Raw genomic sequence first — 13,218 nt, forward strand, 5'->3', positions numbered from 1 at the left:
TGTTCCCTTTCTCATTGAGTCTTAAAGAGTCATCCAGCATAGAAGCAGGTCCTTCTGCCCACTATGACTATGCTGACCAACAAACATGAAACAACAATAATCCTGTAATTACTGACACTTGGTCCGTGGCTTAGCCTGCCCTGGCATTTTAAGTAGGCGAAAGTGAGGACTGCAGATGCTGGAGATCAGAGTGGAGAGTGTGGCGCTGGAAAAGCGCAGCAGGTCAGGCAGTATCTGAGGAGCAGGAGAATCGACATTTCCTGATGAAGGGCTTTTGCCCGAAACATTGATTTTTCTGCTCCTCAGATGCTGCCTGACCTGCTGTGCTTTTCCAGCACCACACACTCAACTGGCATTTTAAGTCCTCATCCAGATGCTATTGAAATGTTACGAGAGTTTCTGCCTCCCCAACCCTCTCAGACAGCACCTTCCATATTTCTACCATCTTTTGGGTGAATGAACTTTTCTCGTTGCTATTTGTTACTCTGAGGTAGTGTAAGATGAAACTTCATCCTGAACTCGTTTTTTTTCCTGCTTCGCATGTTTTCCTTTTGGTTCTGTGATTTTCCTCTAAATTGTAGGATGACGGGAGGGGTCTTACCTAAACCTGAGCCCACCCCACTTGGCAAAGTATGGACCAGTTGAACGGGACTGTATCTTTCTGTTTACCAGGATGCACTTCAGGAGCAGTATGTGAAAGATGGTACCTTCCCTGGGCAGGCCATCCAGCCGAGACGTCGACCCTGGGCCTTCCTGAACTGGCTGTTCTGGGTGATTGTGCTCCTGACTCCACTCTTTAACTTTGTGTTTGGAGTATTTGTCAGCGGTTCCCCTGTTGTCATCTGTTCATTTCTGCTGTTCGTCGGAGCAGGTAACACTTAAGACAAATAATTGCTGGGAATACTCGTCTGAACACGAGTGGAGAGAGAAACGGTTAATGTCTCAAGTATTTCTGACATGATTTTATTCCAGATTTCAGCATCTGAGCAGAATAATGGGAGTGAGCAGTAGGAGTTAGGCCATTCAGTCCCTCAAATCTGCTTCACCTTTCAATATGGTTGCAGCTGATCTCGTTGTGGTCTTGGATCTACAGAGTTTCCTGTCTGTCCCTTATAACCTATGACCCCTTGGTGATCATCATTCTAGCGAACACAGTCTTAAGTAAATGACCCAGCCTCCACTTCTTTGGAAAAAAGAATTCCACAGACTGATGACCCTCTGAGCAGGGAAAAACAAAATCTCCTCATTTCTACCTTAGAGAGGAAGAAACAACCTCTCAGATTTTATTCTGTCAGGTCCCCCCCCCCCCCCCCCCCCAAGGCCGGTTTATTTCTATCCAATCACCTCTCTCTCTTTGAAATTCCAGTGGACACAGGCCCAAACTGTCCAGTCTTTCCTAGTAAGTCTTTCATCCCTGGAATGAGTTGAATGAAGTTTCTCTGAATTTTCCTAATGCACTCATACCATGTTCAATTAAGGGAATTAAACTGTACACTCTACCAGGATGTGTTGTCATTATGACCCTGTACACATGAACAAAGAACAGCACTGCACAGGTACAGGTCCTGCAGCCCACCAAGACTGAGCCGACACATAATGTTGAATCCAAATGCCTCTACACAGTGCATATCCCTCTACCCCCTCTCTATACACGTAACTGCCAAGATGCCTCTCAAACATTGCTATTGTATCTGTGGTCACCATGTCCTCTGGTAGCACATTCCAGGCATTCACCACCCTCAAGTGTAAAAAACAAACCTGCCCCTCACATCTCCTTTAAGCTTATCCCCATTTACCTTAAACTTATGGGGAGAAAAACTCCGATTATTCATTCTACCCACGCCTCTTAAAATTTTGGAAACTTCTGTCAGATGGCCCTTCATCCTTGATGTTCAAGTGAAAGCAAACTAAGTTTTTTCAATCTCTTCAAACCAGGCAACATCCTGGCAAATCGTTTCTGTACCCTAGGCAGAAGTGGGTACGGCAGATGCTGGAGATTAGAGTCAAGATTAGAGTGGTGCTGGAAAAGCACAGCAGGTCAGGCAGCATCCGAGGAGCAGGAAAATCGACGTTTCAGGCAAAAGCCCTTCATCGTTTCTGTACCCTGTCCAAAGCCTCCACATCTTTTTGGCAGTGTGACGACCAGGTCTGTACACAATGTTCCAAATGTGGCCTAACTGAAGTTCCATACAGCTGCTACATGAACTTGCCAACTTTTAATAATCTGTGCCCCGACCGATGAAGGCAAACGTGCTATTTGCCGCCTTGACCATCTTATCTACCTATGTTGCCACATTCAGCAAGGTATGGATCTATGCACCTGGATCCCTCTGTATGTTGATCCAACTAAGGGTCCTGCCATTTACTGCATTAGATCTTCCAAAATTCATCACCTCACATTTGTCCAGATTAAACTCCATCTGCCATTTCTCTGCCCAAGTCTCCAGCCTATCTATATCTTGCTATATCCTCTGGCAATCCTCCTCACTGTCCACGGCTTCCCCAATCTTTATGTTAGCCGCAAACTTACTGATCTGGCCACCTGCATAATCCTCCACATCATTTATATATATTTTAAACAACGGGGTTCCAGTACTGATCCCTGTGGAACACCACTGCTCACAGATCTTCAATCTGAAAAACAGTGTCTCCTATGACCAAACCAGTTCTATATCGATTTTATCAGCTCATTGTGAATTCCATGTGATTTCACCTTCTCTATCAGCCTGTCACGAAGGACCTTGTCAAAGGCTTTGCTAAAGCCCACATAGACAATACCCACCACACTGACCTCATCAATCATCTTTATCACTTCCTCAAAACTCTCAAATCAAGTTTGAAGGACATGACCTTCCCCACACAAAGCCATGCTGTCCATCACTAATAAGTTCATATTTTTCCAAATGTGAGTAAGTCCAGTCTCTGAGAATCTTCTCTGATAATTTCCCTATCACTGATGTAAATCTAACTAGCCTGTCATTCTTGGATTATCTATGTTGCCCATTTTAAACATTGTCTACTCTCCAGTCCTCTGGGACCTCTCCTGTGTCTGAAGACAATGCAGAGATGATGTAGAAGGGCCCAACAATTTCCTCAGCAAACTGGCATAGATCACACCAGGTCCTAGGACCTGTCTATCTTAACGCTTTGTAAAACACCCAAACCACCTTTTTCTTTTAAATATTGACATGCCCCAGAATATCAACATACCCTTTCTCAACGGACAATCTAACATGTCCTTCCCCTTTGTGAATACCACTGCAAAGTATTCATTAAGGACCTCATTGACTTCCTCTGGTTCCACAGACACATTCCTTCTTTTCTCCTTGAATGAACTTGCCCTTTCCCTAGCTGCCCTCTTGCTCCATACGGAAGTTTAAAACGCCTTGGGATTTTCCTCAATCCTGTTTTTGCCCGTTTCTAGCCCTCCAAATTCCATAGTTGAGTTATTTCCTGCTTCCCTTGTATCCTTTGAGAGCTCTGTCAGTCTTCAGTTTCCTAAGCCTTGCATATGCTTCCTCCTTCTTTTTGACCATAGAACATAGAACGATACAGCATAGTACAGGCCCTTCGGCCTTCAGTGTTCTGCGGCCTTTTATCCTGCTCTAAAATCAGACTAACCTACATACCCTTTATTGTATTATGTTCCATGTGCCTATCCAATAGTTGCTTAAATGTCCCTAATGTATCTGACTCTACCACCACTGAGCAAGCTGATGATTTCTGTTGTCATCGAAGATTCCTGAGTTTCGCCATCCTTGACCTTCATTTTCACAGGAACATGATAGTCCTGAACTCAAATCAACTGGCCTTTAAAAGATTCAGATGTGGATTTGCCTTCAAACATCCCTTATCTCCCCCCCCCCCCCCCTCCCCCCTCCCACGCAATCTACTTTCCCCAGCTCCTGCCTTATATTGAGGTAGTTAGCCTTGCCCCAGTTTAATACTTCCATCTGGGGACTACCCTTATCCTTATTCATAAGATTAGATTAAAACCCAACCTTATATTCACCCAAAGTCTCTGCTCCTAGAGCTCTCCGTGAGGAGGAGTTACAAAGGCCCTTAACCCTCTGAGAGAAGAAATCCCTCTTCATCTCTGTCTCAAATTGGTGCCCGTTTATTCTGACACTATGCCCTCTGGTTCCAGACTGCTATAAGGGGAAACATACTCTCAGCATTTACACAGTCAAGCCCCGAAAGAACCCTTTGTTTCAGTGAGATCACCTCTCCTTCATCTAAACCCCAGTGAAAAGAATCTCTTTACATTTAGCCTTTGTTCATCAGATAATTCCCCCCATTACAGGGATTATCCGACTGAACCTTCTCTGAACTGCCTCCAGTGAAATGATATCCTTCCTTAAATAAGGGGATCAAAACAGAATCGGCTGGCCCATAGAAGGCAGAGGGTGGTGGTACATGGAAAGTATTCAGCCTGCAGCTCGGTGACCAGTGGTATTCCACAGGGATCTGTTCTGGGACCTCTGCTCTTTGTGATTTTTATAAATGACTTTGATGAGGAAGTGGAAGGGTGGTTAATAAATTTGCCGATGACATGAAGGTTGGTGGAGTTGTGGACAGTGTGGAGGGCTGTTGTAGGTTGTAATGGGACATTGACAGGATGCAGAACTGGGCTGAGAAGTGGCAGATGGAGTTCAACCTGGAAAAGTGTGAAGTGATTCACTTTGGAAGGTTGAATTTGAATGCAGATTACAGGGTTAAAGACAGAATTCTTGACAGTGTAGAGGAACAGAGAGATCTTGGGGTCCATGTACATAGATCCCTCAAAGTTGCCACCCCAGCTGATAGGGTTGTTAAGAAGGTGCATAGTGTGTTGGCTTTCATTAGCAGGGGATTGAGTTTAGCAGGGGTTATGCTGCAGCTCTATAAAGCCCTGGTCAGACCACACTTGGAATATTGTGTTCAGTTCTGGTCACCTCATTATAGGAAGGATGTGGAAGCTTTAGAGAGGGTGCAGAGGAGATTTACCAGGATGCTGCCTGGACTGGAGGGCATGTGAAGTGAAGAAAGGTTGAGGGAGCTGAGGCTTTTCTCATTAGAGTCGAGAGTGTGGTGTTGAAAAAACACCAACAGGTCAGGCAGCATCTGAGGAATAGGAGAATCAACATTTTTGGCATCAGCCCTTCATCAGCAGATCTTTTCTCATTGGAGAGAAGAAGGATGAGAGGTGACTTGGTAGAGGTGTACGAGATGATGAGAGGCATAGATAGGGTGAATAGCCAGAGACTTTTTCCCAGGGCAGAAATGGCTATCACGAAGGGCTTAATTTTAAGGTGATTGGAGGAAAGGAGATGTCAGAGGTCGGCTCTTTACACAGAGAGCGGTGGGTGTGTGGAATTCACTGCCAGCAGTGGTTGTAGATTCAGATATATTAGGGACATTTAAGTGACTCTTGGATAGGCACATAGAAGATAGTACAATGCAGGGTATGTATCTTAAAGTCGGATAAAAGGCCAGCACAACATTGAGGGCTGAAGGGCCTGTACTGTGCCGTCCTGTTCTATGTTCAAAACTGCTCGCAGTACTCCAGATGCGGTCTTACCATCACCTTCTACACTTGCAGCTTGTGTGTTAGCTTTTTGTGTTTTGTGCATAAGTTACCCCAGGTCCCTTTGCGTTGCAGCTTTTCTCCATTTAAATAATATTCTGTCCTTTTGATCTCCCTTCCAAAATGAACAACTTCACATATTCCGCACATTATACTCCATGTGACAGTTCTATCCCCACTGAGCTAACCTATCAATATCTCTCTCTAAACTGTTTGTTCCTTACAGATTAGGATGCCTTTCTTCTACTCTGAGTGAGTCCGTAGGTGACTGGACAGACTGATAGAGCTACCACAAGTTGTGTTACACTTGGGGCAGGTGGTGGTCACAGGAATGGGGTGGGTGGCTCTTTTTGCTATTTTCCCCTGGCTTCCATTTTTACCCAGTGGCAAGCCTCAAGATGCTCGTGCTCTGCTTTGGACAGTCCTGGCCCAGTGATGTCCAGGTGCCTGTAGGAATACTGCACATCCCCAGTGAGGCCTTGAGTGTATCAATTAATCTGTTTGTATCCCTCTCGCAGTTAACCTGTCAATCTATTTTTGTTCTGTTTGCAAATGTGACTTCAGTATGTTTTGCTTCCTTCCTCCAAGTAATTAACATATTGTAAACTGTTGTGGTTACAGCAGTGTTCCCTGTGGAATCCCACTGGTCACGGGTCCCCAGCCTGAAAAGGAACCCTTTGCTATATCTTGCTTATGATCTAATTCTCCATCCCTGCCAATATACTATCTCCAACACAATGTGACTCTCATCTAATGACCTAACCTTTTGTGGGAACTTCATCAGAAGTGGGTGTAGCTGGTTAGGCCAACAATTATGACCCATCCCTAGTTGCCCCTTGAGAAGGTGAGGGTGAGCTGCCTTCTTGAATCGCTGCAGTCCCTGTACTGTAGGTAGACCCACAGTGCTCTTAGGGAGGGAATTCCAGGATCCAGCAACTCTGAAGAGATGGTGATTTATTTCCAAGTCAGGATAGTGGGTGGTTTGGAGGGGAACTTGCAGGGGGTTGTTGTTTGCAGAGAATCGTACATTACAGAAAAGGCCCTTCAGCCCATTGAATTTTCACTGACTAAAAATTACTCTAAATTTACAATAGCTCCACTTGCCAGCACTTGGTCCATAACCTAGAAGATTATGACACTTATTAAAAGCTGTGAAGTTTCCAACCTCCAGTACACTCGAGTGTATTCCAGAGCCCCACCACACTCTGGGAGAAAAACCCTCCTCAAAATCTCCTTCCTTTCAGCTTACGTTTCTGCCTCCTTGGTATTCATCCTTCATCTAAGGGGAATAGATGCTTTCTGTCCACCCTGCCCATGGCCCTCAAAAGATTATACCCCTCTATCCAGTCCCCTCTCTGCCTCTGCTCCCCTTGTATCTGCTGCCTTTGTCCTTCTCGATGGTAGTGGACATCGGTTTGGAAGGTACCCTGGTGAGTTACTGCATTGCATCTCCAGGTGGTACGCAGTTTGTCCTGAACGGTGTCAAGCTTCTTGAGTGTTGTTGGAGGCAAGTGGGGAGTATTCCATCACCCTTCTGACTTGTGCCTTGGTGTTGTGGACAGACTTTGAGGGGAGAGAACATGACTTAACCTGTTGCAGGATTCCTAGCTTCTGAGCTGCAACCACTATTTATATGGCTCATCCAGTAAAATTTCTGGTCAATGGTAACTTGCAGGATGTTGGTGGGGGATTCAGTGATTGTTTTGCCATTGAGGAGAGAGAGAGGGAGACCTCGTGTCCTTACTTGGTCTGACCTCCATGTGCATCCCAGCTGTGATTTGCAATGTCCTTGCCTAAATGTAGCCATAACGACTAAGAAAGAATTGGCTAACTACTTTTGCAATGCTCTGGGCAAACACCAGGGGAGTTGTCTCTTCCTGTGCTCTTTCAGGGTCTTCTACATTGTGGGAGTCTGAAATAAATCCTGAGTCTATAGACTTGTTGAGTTCTGTCTGGTTAATGTGTAGGTTAATCTCTAAATGTAACCACTTGTTAGTAAATCCTGAGATTGTTGTGATTAATTTTGATGTGATGTTTTTCAACATCGTGTCTCTGCTGTGATTTTAATATATCCTTTCCCTGTTTTCACAGCATCCTTCTGTGTACGAAGGCTTATTGGAGTGACAGAGATTGGAAAAGGCTCTAGTTATGGAAATCAGGAGTTTAAGAAGAGGATGTAGAAATATTAATGGAAAGACTTCCAAGCTGCTTATTGAAAATAACTGAATTTTTTAGGAATGTTTTGCTCTCAACCGACAGCAACTAACAGTGGCCAGGAGTCAGGAATCAGCTGCTCCATGATCAGCAGTTGAATGGACAGCTGCACTAACCCCCTGGTCCACATTACTGACACCCACCCTGTCTCATGGACTATACTCAGACACAACTGTCCACTCTCAATATCCACTGGCTTCACTCTCATCCCAGGTCAACTCGCTCTTTACCTCCCCTTTCACTCTCTCTTTCCCACTTGCTTGCTGTCTCTATCTCCAACATGCTGTATATCTCTCCCAGCCTCGCCATCTCATGCTCACCGTCTCCATCTCACACTCACATCTCTCCAATTGCTTTCATCCCCCAGTGCCTCCACTTTAAGATTTTGAGATATATAAAAAGGTTGTGTTTTTCAGTAGAGATTGAGACTACAACCGTCTGCTCTCATTACCTTTGATGATGGATGCTGACTGATCATGTTCTATGCCCCACTTGATCCTACTATGCTGCCGTAGGTGACTACACTGACACTTCACTAATGGATCAGTAACCAAGGACACTGAGTGTCGTCTGTTGCTGTTGACTGACATGACTGAATTTCTACTTCAGGGTGGGTTTCTCTCACCTACAATACACAATAGTAACTTTATGTCTCTCTGAGCGATACAACAATCTCTGTCTCCACACTCAAACCACCCTCCCATACATATTCGTCCATCTCTGGGCTGATGTTTCTTCCTCCAGATTTCTAGTATCTTCTTTCATACCCCTTATTTCTCTCTTCCCCTTGCCCCTTTCACTGCCATCGAAACCAACACTCCGCTCTCCATCCTTTTGCAGAGAATCCGGTTCTCACTTTAATTTTGTCAAATCAATAACTGAGTGTTGGAGCATGAAGTGGAGAGATTGTGAAGGTAATGTGAGCCACGGTGAATATGGATCTCTGACACACATCATCCAGTATCTCTCTGTCTCCATGTCCTTAAACTGACTGCACCCAGGATCAGACCCCAAAGATTTCTGAAGGAGCTGCAATTGATTCATTGCATCTGAATGGGGCAGAGTGCTCTGAGTATCCTCCTTTCCTAGTCTTGAGAGGTCTGTGTTAAGCTGTGAAACCGAACCACCTCCCTCCACCAAAAACAATTGGGTCCCAATATAGAACAGAGTCAGATCCTTTGATTTGTTCAGACTGAATGTTATTCACTGAATGGATTGATGGAGGTTGAAGGAAAGTTCTACCCCTTATTAAACATTCCAAGTTATCCAGTTTTGTTTGAGTCCTGGCAGCAATGTTACCTTCCTCCTGACATCCTGATCCCAGTGGACCAGATCTTTATTCTCCCCTGGGACCTTCCTGCTGTTCACCAGAACTGGGATCAAGAGAAATGTTGTAGATCAGCAGATGATCCAAGTCAATATTTAGGAAAGCACCTTATGCATTAACAGTGAGAAAGCAAAGCTTTCACGGTGGGTTCCATTGGGTACCAGGAGCCTGGGCATTGATTAGCAGGCTGCCAGGTATTCAGTGGAATTGAGTGAGCTGGGAACTAATTGCAGTTTTGCATGTATCTTTTTGCATGTATTTTTAATCCTTGACCAACTCCATTCTGGGGGTCTTTGTGCACCCTCTTGTTTTAATCTCTCACTAATACCTCCTTTACACTCTGAATATTCAATGTTAGAAACTTCTGACTGTGCTAAGTTTGGATCAGTCGAGTTCCATTTGTTAATCTCCTTCAAGGATTGAACAGTTCCATCCTTTAAGGTAACTGTCTCATAACAGAAGCTGCCTCCTTCTGGCTGCATTCTGTACACATCTCTGTTTCTGTGGCGTCTGCTTTTACTTATTCTGGGTGGTCTCTATTTTCAGATACTAACCCATACAGATTTCATGCTCAGAGTTTAAGGGGATGAGCTGGAAAACAGTTGATCTATAATAAAATGAGGGTCTCCTATGATTATGTCTGTCATTTGCACCCTTCTCCGAAAGGGCTAGTATTCACCTGAGAGTACTGTGAATCTGATCAGAGTTATTGCTGAGTTATATTTTGTTTTAAAAAGACCTAGTTACGGTTACTGGACACTTTTGTGAATTTACCTGAATTTGACTGACCAAACGAGCCTGTCACCTCGCTCCCTCTCCAGCCTGGGTGCAGGGTCATCCTAACCCCACCTTGTTGGCAGGAAAGTGAGGGAGTTGCCTGTCTGTGGGTTTGCTCACGTGATGATTGGCTGAAGCATGATTCAAAACAAAAATAAAACTGACATGTTTTGGTGCGATGAATAAAAGTGGAAACACCAGAAATTCCTAAAAACAGAAGCCAAGGGTAGGCACACAAATAATGGGGGCATGTGTTTGCTGTAACCCAACTTCAGCTGGATTGTTATTATCAGAAACCAGCTTGATTGTGGGATTAAAACTGTTTACAATTGGGCTGGGAGGTGGCATATGCTGCAGGTGTAGGTAACCTGCGTACAGAAGTAAACACAAACTCCGTTAATTCCTTTGAGGGAACTGTGGAACCATCCCTTTAATGTGTATGTCTGAATAGACTGTGGTTTGAGCCAGGGATATGACCAGTTTTCCTCATTGGGATTGCAAGCTGCTTGTAACAACCTGGACTTTGGTTGAGTTTTGTTTTCACAATTCCTTGCTTTGTAACAAAAGCAGCATGCAAGAACGTAATAAGGCAGAAGCGACATTTCAGACTTGTTCATGTCATACTGTCACGAAGAGGCAGCTGTCTGCTGGCCAGTCATTTTTGTCCTTCCTATGAACAGTCAATGCAGATTATAGCTATACATCCCGTGCTGTCCCTGTTACAAGAGTGTTTGATGGGGACAGTGTAGAGGGAGCTTTACTCTGTATCTAACCCTGTGCTGTTCCTGACCTGAGAGTGTTTGATGGGGGACAGTGTAGAGGGAGGTTTGCTCTGTGTCTAACCCTGTGCTGTCCCTGACCTGAGAGTGTTTGATGGGGGACAGTGTAGAGGGAGGTTTGCTCTACCTAAACCCGTGCTATCCCTGTTCCAGGAATGTTTGATGGGGATTGTGTAAAGGGAGCTTTACTCTCTCTCTAACCCCGTACAGTACATGTTCTAGGAGTGTTTGATCAGGACAATTGTAGAGAGGTTTTATTCGATCTAACCCTGTTTCAGTCCTCCCAGTGTATCTGGGTTAAATACTGTAGATGGGTCATGGAGCAGGGGCTTTTTATTGCCATTTTCTCCCAGAGTGTCTCAGTCCTTTAGCAGCCCTGACTCTGAATGTTTGTTTGTTTTTCCCTCTGTTAAACCATCCTAACTGATGTTAGTGTGGCCTGGTGTACCTGTTAGTGAAGTTTGACTGTACACTGGAGCCATGGGGTTGGTGTATATTGGGGTTTTGCATTGATGAATCTGTGTATGAACAGTTATTTAAATGGGACAGAATACTGATTCATCAATGCAGTCCAGTTTTCCTGTCGTTTGGCCTGTGGCCCTGAGCACCTGTTTCTCTCCATTTTGCATGTTCTGCTGACTATATACAAGAACTTTCAGGGATTTAAAACATTGAACTGGATGAATCATGCACCAGCTTCCCAAAACTGGGCTGACAGCTGCGTTATAACCTTGCATTTCAGAATAAACAAATAAACCGTTCCACTCTGCCCGTCTTGCATTTTATGCTGTTGTTGGTCCTGACCCCTCCCCATCTCCTCCCAACCCTGTCCTTTCTCCCTCACTCCCTGCCTTCCTTTCCTCACTGTCTCTTCCCCTCTCTACTTCCTCCCTCCCCACACTCCTGGACTGGTGACCAGAGTTATCTCGAAATCTGTTTTAAAGATCGTTTTACATAGAGAGCAGGAACCGTTCAGCTGTTCAACTTGCCTCAGCCATTCTGTATGAATATTGTTCTGACACAGATAGCAGTTCTATTCCTGTACACACAATATTAAAACATTCAATGACCTTCAAAATTAATCCCAATGGTTCTTAACCAGACTTTATGAATAACCAAAATTCAATGCCAGGTTTATGGCTTAAGCTAAAGATTTAGCATTTTATTACTCATACAGTAACTTTGCTAAAGTTAAGAAATAAGGTAATCTAATTATGATTTAACCTTCTTTGATTCTAGCCCAACACACAGATGCACCATTAACAAATAAATCACAAGAACAAATATGAATGAGATGTAACTGGCCAGTTCACTTAAGCACTCTCCACGATCTCTAACATCATAGGCCTTTGACATTCATTCTGCAGACACTGGTTATTGCAAATAACTTCCAGTAGGCTCCAAGGAATATTCACATAATATTTAAAACTAAGATTCTATTCTCTGAACTTTCAATAATTTGATAATGGAAGGACAACTGGGGAACAATCAAATTTCCATCCTCCAGCTTTTGAAACTATAAACCTTTTGCCTTAAATGCAGTTCAAAACCATTTCCAATGTTGGTTTCTCCTTGTTAGATTGGTATTCCTCCCTCGAGGTCCTAAGCATAAAGCACTTTGGGAATGGCAATGTCTAAACCATTCTTCGAACAAGAATCGACCTGCAATTTAACTTTCACGACTGGCCTCCTAAACATCAGGTTTTTTTATTCTCTTGTCTAAAACAAGCTGCTACTCATAGTCCAAAGGTCACCTTTAGCTCTCAAATCTCAGTTCATAGCTCCAAACCAAGAATAATAGGAAAAGAAATAAAATAATGAAAATCACAACACCATGGCTGATCATCCAATTCAGTACCTTGTTCCCACTTTCTCCCCATATTCCTTGATCCCCTTAGCCCCTTTATGGAGTCCCTTGTGATGCTGTGGTAATGCCCCTACCTTTGAGCCAGGAGGCCTGGGTTTAAGTCCAACCTGCTCCAGAGAAGATTTATTAAAATACCTCAATGAAGGATTTGATGGGTCTGTCCCAGGGAATTAGCAATAGTCCCCACATACTTCCTGTGTTCAAGTTTCTCCTCAAAGTCCATGTACATCATATAACCGCTTTCATCTGAACAGATTCTGAACAAATCTGTGCTGGCTTCCCTTAGTTAATCCATGTGTTATTATTAAGTTTGTTTTTAAGTTTTTTCCATCATGGATGTGACAGGCTGGGGGAATGTTTATTGCCATGGAGAATGTGGTAATGACCTTGAACCACTGCCGCTATGTAGTCTCAGGACTCCTTGGCATTGTGCCCATTGTGGATTTGCTGTAACTTCATATTTTTGTTCATCATGATCTTCCAAATCACCCAAAGGTTCAAAGATTGAACTGGAAAGTTGACAATTGTCCTGAAGAAGTGTAGAAAAGATAAATTAAGGAATTATACACGCCGAAGTCTGTCAGTTTTCTGGAGATGATTGGAATCTGTTCCGTATTTGAGAAAGTATGACCTCCGAGAGAGCCAGATGGGTTTGCAAAGGGGTAGGTTTTAGGTCGTGGCTTAAAAC

At 44.0% G+C, this 13,218-nt stretch overlaps 1 protein-coding gene across 5 annotated transcripts in view; it reads left to right on the forward strand.

The window, feature by feature from the left end:
• LOC140486549 (1-acyl-sn-glycerol-3-phosphate acyltransferase gamma-like) overlaps positions 1-11,424 on the forward strand; it is a 73,228-nt gene extending 61,804 nt beyond the window's left edge. For 3 of the 5 annotated variants that reach the window (XM_072585849.1, XM_072585850.1, XM_072585852.1), the window contains exons 8-10: positions 673-871; positions 1,936-2,146; positions 7,658-11,424. In XM_072585849.1, coding sequence (XP_072441950.1) covers positions 673-871; positions 1,936-2,146; positions 7,658-7,712 — 465 coding nt within the window. In that variant the 3' untranslated portion in view covers positions 7,713-11,424. The remainder of the gene's footprint in view (positions 1-672; positions 872-1,935; positions 2,147-7,657) is intronic. The other 2 variants (XM_072585853.1, XM_072585854.1) reach the window with 2 other exon arrangements.
• The last annotated feature ends 1,794 nt before the right edge of the window (positions 11,425-13,218 follow it).

This window comes from Chiloscyllium punctatum, chromosome 15 (genome assembly GCF_047496795.1).
Source record: "Chiloscyllium punctatum isolate Juve2018m chromosome 15, sChiPun1.3, whole genome shotgun sequence".
In the NCBI taxonomy this organism is placed as follows: domain Eukaryota; kingdom Metazoa; phylum Chordata; class Chondrichthyes; order Orectolobiformes; family Hemiscylliidae; genus Chiloscyllium; species Chiloscyllium punctatum.